The following is a 16,700-nucleotide window of genomic DNA, read 5'->3' on the forward strand; positions in this document are numbered from 1 at the left end:
GCAGGTTCGATCCTGGCTCAGTCTGGTGGTATTTGATGGTGCTTAAATACGTCAGCCTCGTATTGGTGGATTTACTGGCACATAAAAGAACTCCTGCGGGGCTAAATTCCCGCACCTCAGCGTCTCTGTAAACCGTAAAAGTAGTTAGTGGGGCATAAAATCAGTATCATTAATGAAATATCGTAACGTTGCTTATTAAAGTAGGACATATTCCATTATGCCTTAAAACATGCAAGAATGGTTCTAATTCACAAATAGGGGGATGAAAACGACCAGTCAAATTTCAGGCCAATTACAGTCTGCTCAGTAATTCGTAGAATACTAGAACATAGTTGGGATCCAAGACTACATCTTTGTTAACTTAATTGTAAATCAAAGATGATTTACTTATTGTCCAAGTACTTATACCAACATATAAATTCTTGCTAGCATTCTGCATAAAGCTAAAAATGATAAGGGACCTGTAACTGCAGTACTTTTTTTTTTTTTTTTTTATACATCAATAACTCTACACATTCAGAAAATATTAGAAGAGTCTACAATATCTGTTGCTCTCCGAAATGCAGTAGTACATCATCTGATGAATAACATGGAAGTAAATGAATCCAGTAGGAGGAGAATGGTGCCAATTTTTTTTTTAACACTAGGAAGACAGAGGGGTCATTCTTGACCCTTTTATGAATGAAACTGTCAATGTTGTTAAAAATTGTCATAGGAACAAATTAGTAAATGATAAAAGTCCCGTTGAGTTTGATAATACTCAAAATAAAAATTAATGTGATGATCACAGTGTTCTAAAAGCGGAAATAATCTTGAATTAAGGTTGATGTCATCTCAAGTTTATAGAAGCTTGAGTACGTATGTGTCTGGTTAAATAGGGCTTGTTTTTCTAGGTGGAATTTTTAAATATGCTGGTTATGTAGTCAGCAGGCACCCATAAGTTCAACGTTGTTACCATTTGTGTGGTAATATTCAGAGCTGTTAGTGTGTTCTATGTCTCTGCTGCTGCCACTCATTTGTTAGATGGCATTATTGCTGTGTTTTGAGAAGCTAACTAGAGAACAATTCGCACACAACATCTTTTATGCAATTGGGAAGAATCTTTCATTTTACTGTGTGACTTAACAGGTTCATGGTGGAGTTCTGAAGAGTTACCACATAACCAAAAATGAAATGTTCGGCAAAACACGTAAATTAGCCACTGTGTGTATCAGGATTTGCTAAGGAATGAATTTCAACAATAATACTACACATACAAAATTCTGTTGCAATTATACCATCATAATTAAAACAATTTACCAATTGTAAAAGCTTTAATTATCCCAGATTTGAAGGCATGTGGGTTGTTGGGTTCATACATAGAGCCACAGAATTATTTCTTAATCTTTGTCCCTCGTATTTTGGAAAATTCTCCTGTGCCCTGGTTTGACTTTGCCAGCCAATGTCATTTTCTGTTGTTTGTGTGTGGTGTGATTCTTAACTGTTGTTTCATATCTTGATGTTATATCAAGGTCTTCCTTGTCAGTACAATTTGAAGTCTAGTATGTATACTAAACCGTCAGATACATAAATATATGCAAGTATGAATATCATTCATGTTATGTCCAATATCCTGTAACAAGTTTGTATATGATACTAAAATTCAGCTGGTGGACAATTATCTAATGTTGTGGTATTGGCATCTTTATGACCTCAAGTTATTATACTTAATAAAGTTAAAACGGTATGGGTCTGCTTATACCAAAACAATATCCAGTTTTGTGTTAGGGCATAAGTTTTAAATAAGGTCTTTTACATGCATGTGATTTTAATCTGCAAGCTGAAGAGAATTTTAATTCTCGAAACATGTACTTATGTATTTGGTGGTTTAGTATACAGACTAGATTTTGAATTGTATGGACAAGGTGGACCTTGAAATAATTAATAATGGTAATTCAATCAATATGGACCATTGGTGGCCATCATAGTCAAGCTGATAGATATCTTGATATTCTTATCTTTAAAAGTTACATGTATAATTAGGTGTCTTGCAAAGTTGGAATCCAACTCTTGTACCTCTCTTTTCCTCACAGCTAATGTAACCCATCATGAAAGTGACACGACTTGATTCTCCCATTGAGTACCCCTTAACATTGTACATATTTCTTTGTACATGTGTTTGCTTTTTTCTTGTACCTTTAAAGACTGTATCTGTTTTCAGGGTGTATGAAAATGGCAAGGAGACTATGATGACTTTCGAGAATGACAAACTGATTTCAAAGACTGTGAATGGTGTTGCTCAATCGATCACCTACAGTTAGGCTGTGCCAAAAACACTTTTTCTGTGAAAATTTGTCATCTTTGCTGTCACCCTCTCTCTCACTCCCCCTCAAGAAAAGTTAGTGGGAAGGCAGTTAACAAACTCCTGAACTGAGATAGTGTACTTGTGAGAACAGGACTGACTTTTCATCTCACAGGTGATTTACGGTGACAAGCAACATCGTATGCATGGCTGTATTTAGGTTAAAGCAATTTCTGCTAATATATCATTATTTTATTTATTTGATAGTTACTTAACAATTCCTATGTTACAGTGAACTGCAGGAGTTGTTCAGTCTTTAATTTTGTTTTCATGGAATGTGATATTTCTTGCGAGGTTTTGCTGCCATATACCTATTTTGTATATGTTTAGTAAACTTCTTGCCTCCAGGCCAAGTGTTTATGTTAAATCTATGAAGAAAACTGTCAAGGACAGGGGGAAAAGTTCACGTCTAAATTTGTTCAAATTATTTCAAGAAAAACCAAAAGAAATTGAAAAAATATAATGAACAAATATTATTACGACTGTACAAATTCTGGCTTATATTTAGACTGTTTTGTTAAAACCACATTAAAAGGTTAGGTTTCGGGTTATTTAAAAAAAAAAAAAAAAGTAGCGCCATAATACTTGTGTAGGCAGTCCAGAAACCAAAAGTTTGAAGGAGTCATTTGTGTTCAGCTAATAATATGTCTGATTTTAAACTTATTGGTGGACTGGAAGCAATGAAGACTATTAAACATTTCAGAAGTGTATAAATCAGGTTCATTATAAGGTAGGGCAACCTTACAAGAAATAGTATTAAAGTCTGTGTTTTATTTACATTCTGTATTCCATTTACATTCTGTATTTTATTTACATGTTTTCTTTCTGATTGGTTTGGGTTATACCTTTTTTAAATTGTTTCAAAATACTGTGTGGACACTGGAGGAACCAGGAATTTGAAAGAAAAAGTTCCAAATTTGGCCACAGGAAGAATCACACAACATTCAGGAGGTTGTGAAGACATATGATCTGAAACCAAAATTGAAGTCTCTTGTTGGCCAAGTGAATGTTTTGAGTAATGCAATTTCTTGCTTGTAATTATTTTTCGAGACTGCTGTGTCATGTTAGATCCATTAAAATTGTAATGTAACGTACAAAAATTAAATAAATGCATAAATGAGTCTAGTTATTTCTGTATATCCTCCCTAGACCAGATTAACATGCGAGAGGTCGCACCCGCGGCAGTTTGCCGCACTTTTTAAATATTTAATCATTTTGTTGCTAGCCGCTGTAGAGCTTAGGGCGCTCGTTTCATCCCTCCCCTCCCTCTCTCTCGCTTGACAATTATCGTCAGTGTATTGCCTGCTGCGTTCCAGAGTAGTTTAAGTTTTCTTTTACTCTCGCATCTGACACGGCAAATTGCCTTCGTGCGACCCCTCGTCCAGTGCATTCTTACACGACTGCATTTCCAAGAATTTCTTAAGTAAAGTTCATGAGGTTTATGTTGGCTTTCAGTGAAGTGTGGTGCTGTAGTTTTATCTTGAATTGTGACCAAATCATTCATTGAAATGTACAAATGCTAACGTTGAGGCAATTTGCTTACGCGCAAATCTCATGCTCTTTAAAAACTCGCATAATTTTACCAGATTTTGCAAAAAAATTCATTAAATTTTTTTACATTGAGGGAATATTTGTACTGGGTAATTATGTTAGTACTGCAAAAGGAAAATAACAGCTCTTTAAATTATTAAGCATGAGCAATTTGCCTTTGCGCGACCCCTCACGTTCTAAAACGGGCGCGACCTCTCGCATGTTAATATATAATATGATGGCAAAACTGGATAACTTGTATAAAAACCATGGCAAAGCTAATTTTACGTTTTGTTATTGAAATTCCTGCATACCCACCTAGAGGTCTTTCTTTAAAAATACAGGTTAATGCAAATTCATTGCAAGTTTTTTATTGCTTCAGTGTTGTAACCAGCAGTAAAAGAAACTGCTCTTTTAAAAAATCAAGGATGCAGGTTTGTACTGTTTTAATAATTACCATTTTTAACATTAAGCAGTAACAATGAAAGCAGCAAACAAATAATACTGAAATTACAAACATGCACTGAACATCAAACGGTATTGAATGCTGCCAGAAAACTGCCACTGCAATGACAATAGATGCAGCAAGATGGAGTTACAGCGCCCACAGAAGTTGCCCTTCTGCAACAACACTTCGGAGATTCCTTATATTCTCCCACTCTTCCCACTCCCAGGATCTCGTGCTCCCAGATGCCTACACATGGGCATGCTGAAAGAAGCAGTTTTCTGGTTAGATGACCCACATAGGAATATTCCCCGATCAATCAGTCCCCCTCCTACCATTCTGATCCTGTCTCTATGATAAACACTCCAGTTCTGTGAGAAAATTTCTGCATCCATTATATAATTTCTCAGTTACGAATGTTGCACGCAAGAAGGCATTAGGCAAGTATATGGTTCACTGCACTCCAAAGTGCAGGTCTGGCTATTGCAAGTGCATTCCAGGTGGTGATGAATATTTGAAGGTCCAATGAATGAACCGACGCCACACCAAAGCCACAACCTAATCTTGTAGGTCGAATTATTACTCAAAGCAGGTAACATGAACCAACACAATTGAAAGAAGTGCAGTCCTTACCGAGCTGGCATCAGTGTGCCTCCCACAATTCCATAACTCTGTCAGCTCTCATCACATGCACGCTAGTTCCTACTTATACATTACAAAGCATGAATCCGAATTACCTATGAGAGCCATAAGAAAAATAATATTCATATCCAATACTGTAGGAACGTTTTTGTTTGGTCTGAAGTGTCGTCTGTGGATGAGTAAGTGTGTGCATTTACCAACGTTAATAATAATGTTTATCATTTAAGGTGGGAGGGAATCTCTTTTCTTACAAGGAGCATTAAGATGTATAATTATTAGAGGGGAACATCTTAGGAAGATGGTTTCAAGTACCTGGGAAGTATCAGAGGAAAGTGGAAGAAACTAGAAGGAAATAATAGTGTGTGGAAGACAGGCAGGAGCATTCCTGAAAAGTGTCAGAAGCCTGACTTGGAGCAAGGATGCCCTCAGAGAAGCAAGAGTAATATACAGGACGTATTATGTAGCTATTCTGATGTATGCAGCAGAAACTTTTGAAATGAGGCAGAGAGCCAACCAGAATACAGGCAAGTGAAATGAAATTTTTGAGAAGCGGAATAGGAGTACAAGAATGGATAAGATGAGAAACAACAAGGTTAGAGAGATAGTAAAAGAAGAGCCACTACAGAACAGGATAGAAGCATCTAGGCTTAGATGGTATGAGCACATGAGAATAACGGAGGAAAGGATACTGAGGAGGGTGCATGAAATGAAGACAACAGGAAAACGACCGGAGAGGAAGACCAAGAGACAGGTGGATAAAAGGTGTGATAGTGTGTAAAGAGGAGAGGACTGGGCAAGAGTGACGAAGTGGTGGGAAGATGAGAGGATATGGAGAGGCTTATGTTCCAAGCAGACCTGGCCAATAGCTGGAAACTGCAGATGATGATGATGATGATGATGAATTATTAGAAGAAGGAATGAATAGCTTACTGAGAAAGTGGTTGATTTCTTTGCAATACTTCCACAGTTCAGTACTAACATTTTTGTCATCCCTACTCGACTTCCAGATCCCTTTACCCTTATCATTCCTTAGTCCACCCCATTTCCCTGAATGTACCTCCCTATAATAGCAAGAGAAGATGGTCATTGTGTCCTTGTAGCAACCTATGTTCATCAACGTGTTTGACAATCTACGGGACCATTATGAACAATGCACAAGATGTAAGGCTGCATATTTTGAACACATGCTGTATCAATGCTGTTAGATACATGTTTTCTTGGTCACCTTGTATGTTATGACATATCTTTATGTTCAGAGCATGTTTGTGATTTCAGTACTGCATGTTTTTCTGCATACTGCACGTGGAGCCTGTAAACTTGAAACCAGTATTTCTGATTACACAAGGAAAGCATGCTAAAAGTTTTCTGGGGTTCAGTCGTTTTTGTTAGGTTCAAACTCTACACCAAATTTGTACTAAGTAGGTAGTGTAGGGTGACAAGCATAAGTCCAACATTTAAGTGCATAAGGTAATAAACAGAGCCTTTATACTATCTGGTGCTTCTCCAAAAGGTACAAAAGTAAGAAATGGCGGCAAGAGTAGGCGTGCATAAAGTTCTATGTTGCTGCCATTTGTGTGATAATATTCAGAGTTGTTATACTTGATAGATCTTTGGACGATTCTATTCAGTTCAAGGAGTTGGTGAGTGCAAGTGAAATAGTGAATGCTCCTTTTATATGGCTACTAGCAGAGAACAACTACTACATGCTGGCATTCTCCCTGACTGGATGTGTCATTTTCCAGACTTGCAGGTGCCTCCCTATTTGCTCTGAGCTGGTTAAGCTTGGTCATTAGATGCTTGTTCAGTCTCCTGTTGCTGGTAGTCGACAACCATTTAAACACAGATCTCGCCACTTGTGAATTAAAATCAGATCTAAAAATTTGCTGTCCGAATGTGCTTAGCCTAAATAATAAATTATCTGACTATGAACTGTCTTTAGCAGTAAAATAGATGTGATTAGGTTGACTGAAACATGACTTTCACAGGCTAACATGACCACTCTGTACTAACTACAGCATATTTTTGCTGTGATCGTGTTACTCTGGATGGTGGAATGATGCTAGCAGTAAACAGTGCATTACTGTATAAACAAAGGGCAGATCTTGAAATGAACTGGGAGTTAGTGTAGATGGAGTAATTGTTTTCTCGATGCCTTGTACTTGGATGTTGTTACAGGCCATCAACAATGTCTGGACACTTTTCTTGCAGCCCTACCACAGGGTGAAGTAATTTTGATGAGCAACTTTGTGTCCCTAAAGTGGTCTTCTCCCACTACAGGAGTGTCGGGCAGCACCAATGACACATGAATGGCTTCGGACTGAAACAATTTAAGGGAACCAGGGTAGTGTTATCCAGGAATTAGGTTGAGGCAGATGGTGAGGAAAGTAGAAGAGAGGGAGGAGGGGAAGGAGAAGGTGTTTCACGTTGGTACCAACAATGTAAGGCAAGCTGATATAAGCACCAACATAGTTGGAGATGTGTGGGATCTGGTAAATGCAGCATGGGTGAAGTTTAAGAAAGCGGAGATTGTTATTAGTGGAATACTGTGTAGGAGGGATACTGACTGGAGGGTGATTGGGGATTTATGAGACTATGGAGTAGGTATGTGGGAAACGAGGAGTGAAATTTCTAGATCCTAATGGGTGGGTAGGAGATAGGGATCTGCGCTCAGATGGCCTTCATTTAAAACGCAGTGGTACGTATAAGTTAGGAAATTTGTTTGGAAGGGTATTAGGGAGGTACATTCAGGGAAACGGGATGGCCTAGGGAGCGGTGATAACGGAACAGGGAACTGGAAATCAAGTAGGGATGACATAAAATTGTTAGTGTTGAACTGTAGAAGTATTGTAAAGAAAGGAATAGAATTAAGTAATTTAATAGATATATATTTACCAGATACTGTAATAGGAGTTGAATCATGGCTGAGAAATGATATAATGGATACACAAATTTTCTCACGGCACTGGAGTGTGTATCGTAGAGATAGGATAGGAATGGTGGGAGGGGGAGTGTTCATTCTTGTGAAAGAAGAATTTGTAAGTTACGAAAAAGTTAAAAATGAGACGCATGAAATTCTAGGTGTAAGGCTCATTTCTAAAGATAATAGGCAACTTGATATATTTGGAGTGTACAGAACGGGAAAGGATAGCACTGATGCAGATTCGGAATTATTTGATAGGATAGTCAGCTATGTGGGAAACGACATGGAAAGAAATGTGATTGTAGAGGGAGATCTGAATTTGCCACATGTCAATTGGGAAGGAAATGCGAACGACAGGAAGCATGACCAACAAATGGCAAATAAGTTGTGCCCGTTCACACGTTCGCGACAGATTACAAAATGGTGCCAACTGAAGGTATGGGCCATGTAATCTATTGCAAGCAAGGAATAGTCACCTGTTGTGATGTTATAGAGGACCATATACGTCATGGAATGGTCAAGTAGTCAGGGTAAAACGGACAGTGGACGGTCTACAGTATTGTTTTCAAAAAAAATAGAAAAAACTTGATTATTAAAAATCTTCATCTTGAATTTTCACGACGTAGAGAGCGGACGCAATTACCGTCAGCGGAATAATTCTTTTAGAAGAAGCAATGGATCACGCATAAGAAAAGAAGTATTTTTCAACGGTTGAATAAGAATAAAGAATAAGTTTTCGTCAAGATTCAAAAGCAGTTCAGACAGAAAATAGACGTACTGAATTCATTATCTTACGAAATTGCGGAAACGTCTGAGAGCTACGAAGAAAAATAAAAAGAAATAAAATTAAGGATTAGAGACGTCAGAGAAGAATAGTAAAATGGCTGTATACTGCAATATAATCTTCAACTTTTGAGACTGACAAGAAGATGATGAAGATGATGTGCTAAATATACATGATGGACCAACCTGGGAGCAATTCATCTTACCATACGACCAGGCAATGACGAGGAAGGCGACGGGTAACCATCCGACCGAGCCATGACGAGGCAAGGCAACGGGAATCCAGATAGTATTTCCAGAACGAAGGAGCGGATGATGTACCATTTGTTCAACCCGTGACCGAACCGAAGACCCAACTACATCCATTTGGGAACCGAACAGCTGGACCAGGGACAACCATTAGCGAGCTAAGTCATTCACAATATTTTATCGCATAATTTTTGGTTTGCCTACACATGTACCTTAGGTATGTGCCGATGGGCTAATTGTAGACCGATAAATATAGCAATGCAAGTGAGGATTACCAACGATGTGTGAGATAATTAAGTTCGTAGTTACGATTTAGCAATATAGTAATAGTTTCACATGTAATGGATATATCGACTAAAATACTCGTATGAAGCGTGAGGTTGGAAAGAGAAATGTGGAAACAGCTGATTTTAATGACATACTGGGAGATTATAGAGATTTCATAGAAGTAATGTTTAAAGTTGACGTCACGAGTGGTTGTGCGCGGTGTAGAAATAAACAAATGGAATTACGCATTGTTTGGTTCATAGAAAGGGCATTGAACTCAGTCTTGGGTTATGAGAAGCAGCGACTTGTAGATGTTATATTAAGAAACAGTGTGGTATTTTGATGTAGTCGTGAATTTGGGAACGCGATAAATTATTATGGAGGCTACGGTAATATATATTAGATGGATGTTGTAATAAGGATATGATTATGGTAATTGGATGAAAGGTTCGAGTTATATATAGTGATACGAGATGTTTCACGCGATGCAGAGCCAACGTGTACCTGCAAGTTAAGATATGCCACACTACAAGTTTATTTTATGATTCGTTTACGTAAGATTGCCCTCACCGCTGGAGCGACACAAGCCAAGGTACGAACTGGGTTTACTATTATAGATGTATGCTCGTGACGTAATCGTATGTCAGTGTAGATGATTTATAATGAACATCAGAATACTACGATACTTTGAATAGATGCAGTACGACACCGATGTATATGAGATTGTTTCTAAACCTCGCGGCATAGCGCTTCCATACTAATTGCGAGAGAGAAAAGTAGCTTGCATTGTAGTTGAATGTTATTGGAATATAACTAAAGAAAGGGACATTGAACCTAAAAGGACATGTGTATTACAGCCAAAGATTATGTTGAAAATTAGTTAGATAGCTAGATCGATTAATATTCTCCGTTTGAACTTGCATTACTTCAACGAACTTCAGCTAGGAAAAAGCTAGAGTAGGAGCCGTATTTACCAGGCACTAGGAAAGAATGCCTTAGTTCGTAAGTAGTTATCCACATACGAGATCGTTGCAACAAAATCATGACTTTGGATTTTACTCAAAATTATCTTGATTTGCTCAGATCTATTTTCGATTTCCTTTAATTTATTCAGATTTATTTAAATGTATTCCAATTTATTCAGACTTATTAGTGTATTTGAGATGCATTTTGGCTGAACATTGTGTCCAAGTGAGACTGGTTTAATCAGACTAAGGAAATGGACTATCGTAACAAGTTAATGGTGTTGATGTTACACTTACGTTCAAACTGCAAGGTGGACCTCAGATGTGTCCAGTGATCTATTGTAAATGTGTAAATACTTAACTTCTACTTCACAAAGGAACTGATCTTCTTAATAATTTTAAATATTGAATATTATTTTGTTTTATTTTACGAGCCAGCGCTGACTCATTCTCCATACGTATTTTCAGTCAATTTTAAATAATCCGTCGCATAATATGGTAATTTAATAATTTAATATTTTATTAATAAATATCTTGTTATTTTTCTATAATTGCTTGTGTCATGAATTCTTTAATTACTGTCTAGCTCGTAAGTTTATTAATAGCTAAGAAAGGTACCGTGTAATTGGGTGCTTCATTTAATCATGGTAAGTTCTCTCGAAGTCAATATTCGGAAAAAGTTGTCGACGATTATTATTATGTCGTGAGTGTCGGTAGGTGTCACCCGTGAGTTGGGATTCTCTTGAACTCACGTAAAGCGAATTCTACAGTAAGATTACATGTCTTACTTGCCATAAGAAAACCCTGAGGTATCCGCTGAGCGACTCCAATTCGTCTAACGAGGATGCCCAACGACGAGTAAAAATGGAGGTATTGGGTAAAGATGTAATCCATCTCCGTAAGCAGTTACAAAGTTAATATGGGAAGGACAGCTGATTCAGAAAGTGATGGAACCAACCAGAGGGAAAAATATCCTGGATGTGGTGCTGATAAAACCAGACAAGCTCTATAGGGAAACTGAAATAATAGATGGTATTAGTGATCATGAAGCTGTTTTTGTGGTAGTTAAAAATAAATGTGATAGAAAGGAAGGTCTTAAAAGTAGGACTATTAGGCAGTACCATATGGCTGATAAAGCAGGCATGAGGCAGTTTCTAAATAGTAACTATGATCGGTGGAAAACGGTAAATAAAAATGTAAACAGACTCTGGGATGGGTTTAAAGAAATTGTTGAGGAATGCGAAAACAGGTTTGTACCTTTAAGGGTGGTAAGGAATGGTAAAGACCCACCTTATTATAATAGAGAAATAAAGAGACTAAGAAGGAGGTGCAGAATGGAAAGAAATAGTTAGAAATGGCTGTGGAAGTAAAGAGAAATTGAAGGAACCTACTAGAAAATTGAATCTAGCAAAGAAGGCAGCTAAGGATAACATGATGGCAAGCATAATTGGCAGTCATACAAATTTTAGTGAAAAATGGAAGGGTATGCCTAAGTATTTTAAGGCAGAAACAGGTTCCAAGAAGGACATTCCAGGAATAATTAATGAACAAGGGGAGTGTGTTTATGAGGATCTTCAAAAGGCAGAAGTATTCAGTCAGCAGTATGTAAAGATTGTTGGTTACAAGGATAATGTCGAGATAGAGGAGGAGATTAAGGCCAAAGAAGTAATATTATTTACATATGATAAAAATGACATTTACAATAAGATACAAAATTTGAAAACTAGAAAAGCAGCTGGAATTGATCAGATTTCTGGAGATATACTAAAGACAATGGGTTGGGATATAGTACCATATCTGAAGTACTTATTTGATTATTGTTTGGTCGGAGGAGTTATACCAGATGAATGGAGAGTTGCTATTGTAGCCCCTGTGTATAAAGGAAAGGGTGATAGACATAAAGCTGAAAATTACAGGCCAGTAAGTTTGACATGCATTGTTTGTAAGCTTTGGGAAGGCATTCTTTCTGATTATATTAGACATGTTTGTGAAATTAATAACTGGTTCGATAGAAGGCAATTCGGTTTTAAGAAAGGTTATTCCACTGAAGCTCAGCTTGTAGGATTTCAGCAAGATATAGCAGATATCTTGGATTCTGGAGGTCAAATGGACTGTATCGCGATTGACCTGTCTAAAGCATTTGATAGGGTGGATCACGGGAGACTACTGGCAAAAATGAGTGCAATTGGACTAGACAAAAGAGTGACTGAATGGGTTGCTATATTTCTAGAAAGCAGATCTCAGAGAATTAGAGTAGGTGAAGCTTTATCTGACCCTGTAATAATTAAGAGGGGAATTCCTCAAGGCAGTATTATCGGACCTTCGTGTTTTTGTATATATATAAATTATGCGAGTAAAGGAGTGGAATCGGAGGTAAGGCTTTTTGCGGATGATGTTATTCTCTATAGAGTGATAAATAAGTTACAAGATTGTGAGCAACTGCATCGTGACCTCGAAAATGTTGCAAGATGGACAGCAGGCAATGGTATGTTGATAAACGGGGTTAAAAGTCAGATTGTGAGTTTCACAAATAGGAAAAGTCCTCTGAGTTTTAATTACTGCATTGATGGGGTGAAAGTTCCCTTTGGGGATCATTGTAAGTATCTAGGTGTTAATATAAGGAAAGATCTTCATTGGGGTAATCACATAAATATGATTGTAAATAAAGGGTACAGATCTCTGCACATGGTTATGAGGGTATTTAGGGGTTGTAGTAAGGATGTAAAGGCATATAAGTCTCTGGTAAGACCCAAACTAGAGTATTGTTCCAGTGTATGGGACCCTCACCAGGATTACCTGATTTGAGAACTGGAAAAAATCCAAAGAAAAGCAGCTCGATTTGTTCTGGGTGATTTCCAACAAAAGAGTAGTGTTACAAAAATGTTGCAAAGTTTGGGTTGGGAAGAATTGAGAGAAAGAAAAAAGCTGCTCGACTAAGTGGTATGTTACAAGTAACTATTCTCATTTTGGTTCCGTATTGAAGTTGACGTGTGTCTCAAGTATTATTACAATATTATATTGTATATTGTATTGTATTGAACAGGTGGACTTATAATATTGTAATAATACTTGAGACATAAGTGGTATGTTTCGAGCTGTCAGCGGAGAGATGGCGTGGAATGACATTAGCAGACGAATAAGTTTGAGTGGCGTTTATAAAAGTAGGAAAGATCACAATATGAAGATAAAGTTGGAATTCAAGAGGACAAACTGGGGCAAATATTCATTTATAGGAAGGGGAGTTAGGGATTGGAATAACTTACCAAGGGAGACGTTCAATAAATTTCCAATTTCTTTGAAATCATTTAGGAAAAGGCTAGAAAAGCAACAGATAGGGAATCTGTCACCTGGGTGACTGCCCTAAATGCAGATCAAGATTGATTGATTGATTGATTGATTGATTCCCAACCTGTGGACATTGTTCTCCTCACTAGAAGTTAAAATAATAATGTTGGGCAGAAACCTTTTTTCCACTGGGCGAGTTGGCCGTGCGATTAGGGGCGCGCAGCTGTGAGCTCGCATCCGGGAGATAGTGGATTCGAACCCCACTGTCGCAGCCCTGAAGATGGTTTTCAGTTGTTTCCCCATTTTCACACCAGACAAATGCTGGGGTTGTACCTTAAGGCCACAGCTACTTTCTTCCTATTCCTAGGCCTTTCCTGTCCCATCATCGCCATAAGACCTATATGTGTCGGGGCGACGTAAAGCAACTAGCATCCTTCTGCCCACCCTATTTACTTATGGTGCCATGCTGACTGGCCTGCAATTTGTCATGCCCTGGAATTCTTATCCTGGAGCATTCTCGATAGAGCTGGCTGTTGGCCTGTTGTTTGACTGGCTGCTAGCTACAATTAAAGATTTCATACCTAGCTGCTTGTTAAAATTAGATATCATACCTGCACAGTGGACTACCATCAGCAAATATCAACAAGAGACTAGACTCATACTAAATAATAAGAGGAGAACTTGGAGAACTTGACACCTCTGGAAAGACATCCATAACCCACACACTAGCAGTACAGTCGTTAACATTTGCCACCATGCAAGATTTATGGCTAGAGGAAACTGCAATTTTGTGTAGTCAGCGAAAATTTTGAGAGCAATCCCAAATGCTGCTGGAGTCTCATTGAGACTAGAAGTATGTAGCGGATTCCTGTCGGCGTGAGGCACGATACAATAGCAGGGTGTGCCAGTCGCAATGAACTGTTCAACAGGTATTTCCAGTATTTCTTCTGCAACTTCTCTACTCTTTCACAAAACCAACCACTCCTCCCTGTTGGCCCAGTTTCAAACACAAAACAAACTGTCGAAAAGTTATCACCAGAGTGCAGCCTGATCAGAACAGGTCCCATAAACAATTTGACTAATGGAGAAAGCTATGCAAGTTTCATAGATTCTGATGCTTACATGCATGAATAATGCCTAGTATGTGCTGCTCTGTATCAGTGTGTAAAATCAGAGATGGGCATAGGTTTTGAAGGGATCTCAGTTTGAGAAAGAAATGGCTAAAACACATTTAGCAGGTTAAATGGAATCCAAGTGACAACACCGTTGTTTTTGACTATTTTGCACCCAAGGATTATACAGCCTCTACTTGGTCAGGTAGGACACTTATTTCAATCCACAGTAACACAGTTTAGAAACTAATGGTACATTTAGATGCCTGATTGGTATTTAATTATCTCATCAGGAATTATCTATTTAATTCTAACATTTAATCCTGCACCCATAATGGGCATGTTATTGCTCTGGAGAATTCAAACCTATTTAAATTGTGTTAATCTTAAAATATGATCTGCTATTCCATAACATACCACACTGTATTCATTTTAAGGAGGCAATACACTTCTTAAGAAGACCTTGATAAAACAGCTGTTCTTTAAATACTGTATTTGTATGGAGTTGCCAAAATGATTTTGAGGTTATTGATAACATTTTTCCATTTCCTTTTCCCTAACCAAAGTACACCAAGGCACAATCAACAAGTATGGCAACATAGACTGAAGAAATAGGTCTACATTTGAAAATGGAGTTTTCTAGAGTATGGTATCTCACTTCACCCAAAATAAAAGCAAATCTGTTCCATATATTCATAATTTTCAAGGAAATGGCAATATGCTGCACTATTACACTGGTTTAGAAAGTTGCGTAAAATGTTTGTTTTTTATTCCTTAGCATCATCATATCATATGTATAAATAAAATCGTAACGACCGTGTGTCTGTACATTGACTATTTTGGCAAAATTTTCGTACAGTTATCCGTTTCAGGTGTAATAACGACCATTGCATATTTTTTAGCTTTGGTGTCTGTGTATTTGAGTTCTTATAACTTGAAAACGGCTGGATATATTTATACCAAACTGGATATTTAGAATCCACCTGTCCTTGGGTAAGTTTCAGGGCCAATATTGTTTCTGAATACCTACATTTATTCAGGGTTCATACGAAACTGAAACCATGATTTTGCACTCCCACAAAATATACACATCCAAATTTAATGGATATCTATCATCCTTAAAGGAAATGGATTTCTAAAACTTTTTTCTCGTGCATCATTTTCATATGAGGATTAATAAGGGAGATATCGTTAACGGACGGTTTTTCAGCGCAAGTCCCAGTGGACTTAACTCAAAAGTGGGTGCGTGTAAAGTGTTTTTATTATAACTTGAAAACTACTGGAGATATTTTAACCAAACCTTATACTTAGCATCAACCTGTCGAAATAGGTTTTAAGGTCCATACCATTTCAAATTCCCAGAGTGGACTGGGGGTTTATAGGGAACTGAAACAGCAATTTAACTCTCCCTCTATATATACAAGACCAACGTGACTGGAAATCGACCAACCTTGATGGAAAACCATTTCTAAAACATTTTTGTCACGTGCATTTTTTCAACAGGATTAATAAGGGAGATAGCCTGAAAACCGACCGTCCATGCTAAGTCCAGCGGACATAGCCCAAAAGGTGGTGTACGTGCAGCATATTCCTTTTCTATATAAATAAAATCATAACGACCCTGTGTCTGTACATCGCCTGTTTTGGCAAAATTTTGGTACAGTTATCTGTTTAAGGTGTAATGACCATCTGCATATTTTTTTTAGGTTTAGTTTCCTGAAAGTCCTAATTTTTACCCCCTTCCCCCAAATCAAAATTTCAGCACAATCTGCCAGATGAGCTAGAAAATTGAAATTTGGCATACCGGTATTTATAGGTTTTAGCGTGTAACTGATGGAAAGCTTCCCAGATCTTTAAATTTTTCACTTTTTATCCCCAAATGGAGGCAATTTTAATTGTGGTGCAGACCTTCATTTCGTGGTATCTCGTGGCTAAATGGTAAGTGCTATCACAAAACTAATGGCATAATTTCAATTCAATTTGGAATGATCTACAACTTTGGTCCTATGACTTTTTGTTGTATCTTCATCCCTTATACGTTAGATTTGTCTCTGTCTCGAATTTAAGTAAATTTTGCACTTTTTACACGTATAATTCATTGTTTCAATCACTTATAAGAAAGATAGAATCATCTAATTCTACACGAACATTGGCCCGCTCA

At 37.6% G+C, this 16,700-nt stretch overlaps 1 protein-coding gene across 3 annotated transcripts in view; it reads left to right on the forward strand.

Annotated features, from left to right (window-relative positions):
- LOC136864722 (dnaJ homolog subfamily B member 6-B) overlaps nt 1-3,462 on the forward strand; it is a 346,776-nt gene extending 343,314 nt beyond the window's left edge. For all 3 annotated transcript variants that reach the window (XM_067142061.2, XM_067142060.2, XM_067142063.2), the window contains one exon: nt 2,201-3,462. In XM_067142061.2, the coding sequence (XP_066998162.1) occupies nt 2,201-2,300 (100 nt within the window). In that variant the 3' untranslated portion in view covers nt 2,301-3,462. The remainder of the gene's footprint in view (nt 1-2,200) is intronic.
- The last annotated feature ends 13,238 nt before the right edge of the window (nt 3,463-16,700 follow it).

The sequence above is a fragment of the Anabrus simplex genome, chromosome 2 (assembly GCF_040414725.1).
Source record: "Anabrus simplex isolate iqAnaSimp1 chromosome 2, ASM4041472v1, whole genome shotgun sequence".
NCBI classification, from domain to species: domain Eukaryota; kingdom Metazoa; phylum Arthropoda; class Insecta; order Orthoptera; family Tettigoniidae; genus Anabrus; species Anabrus simplex.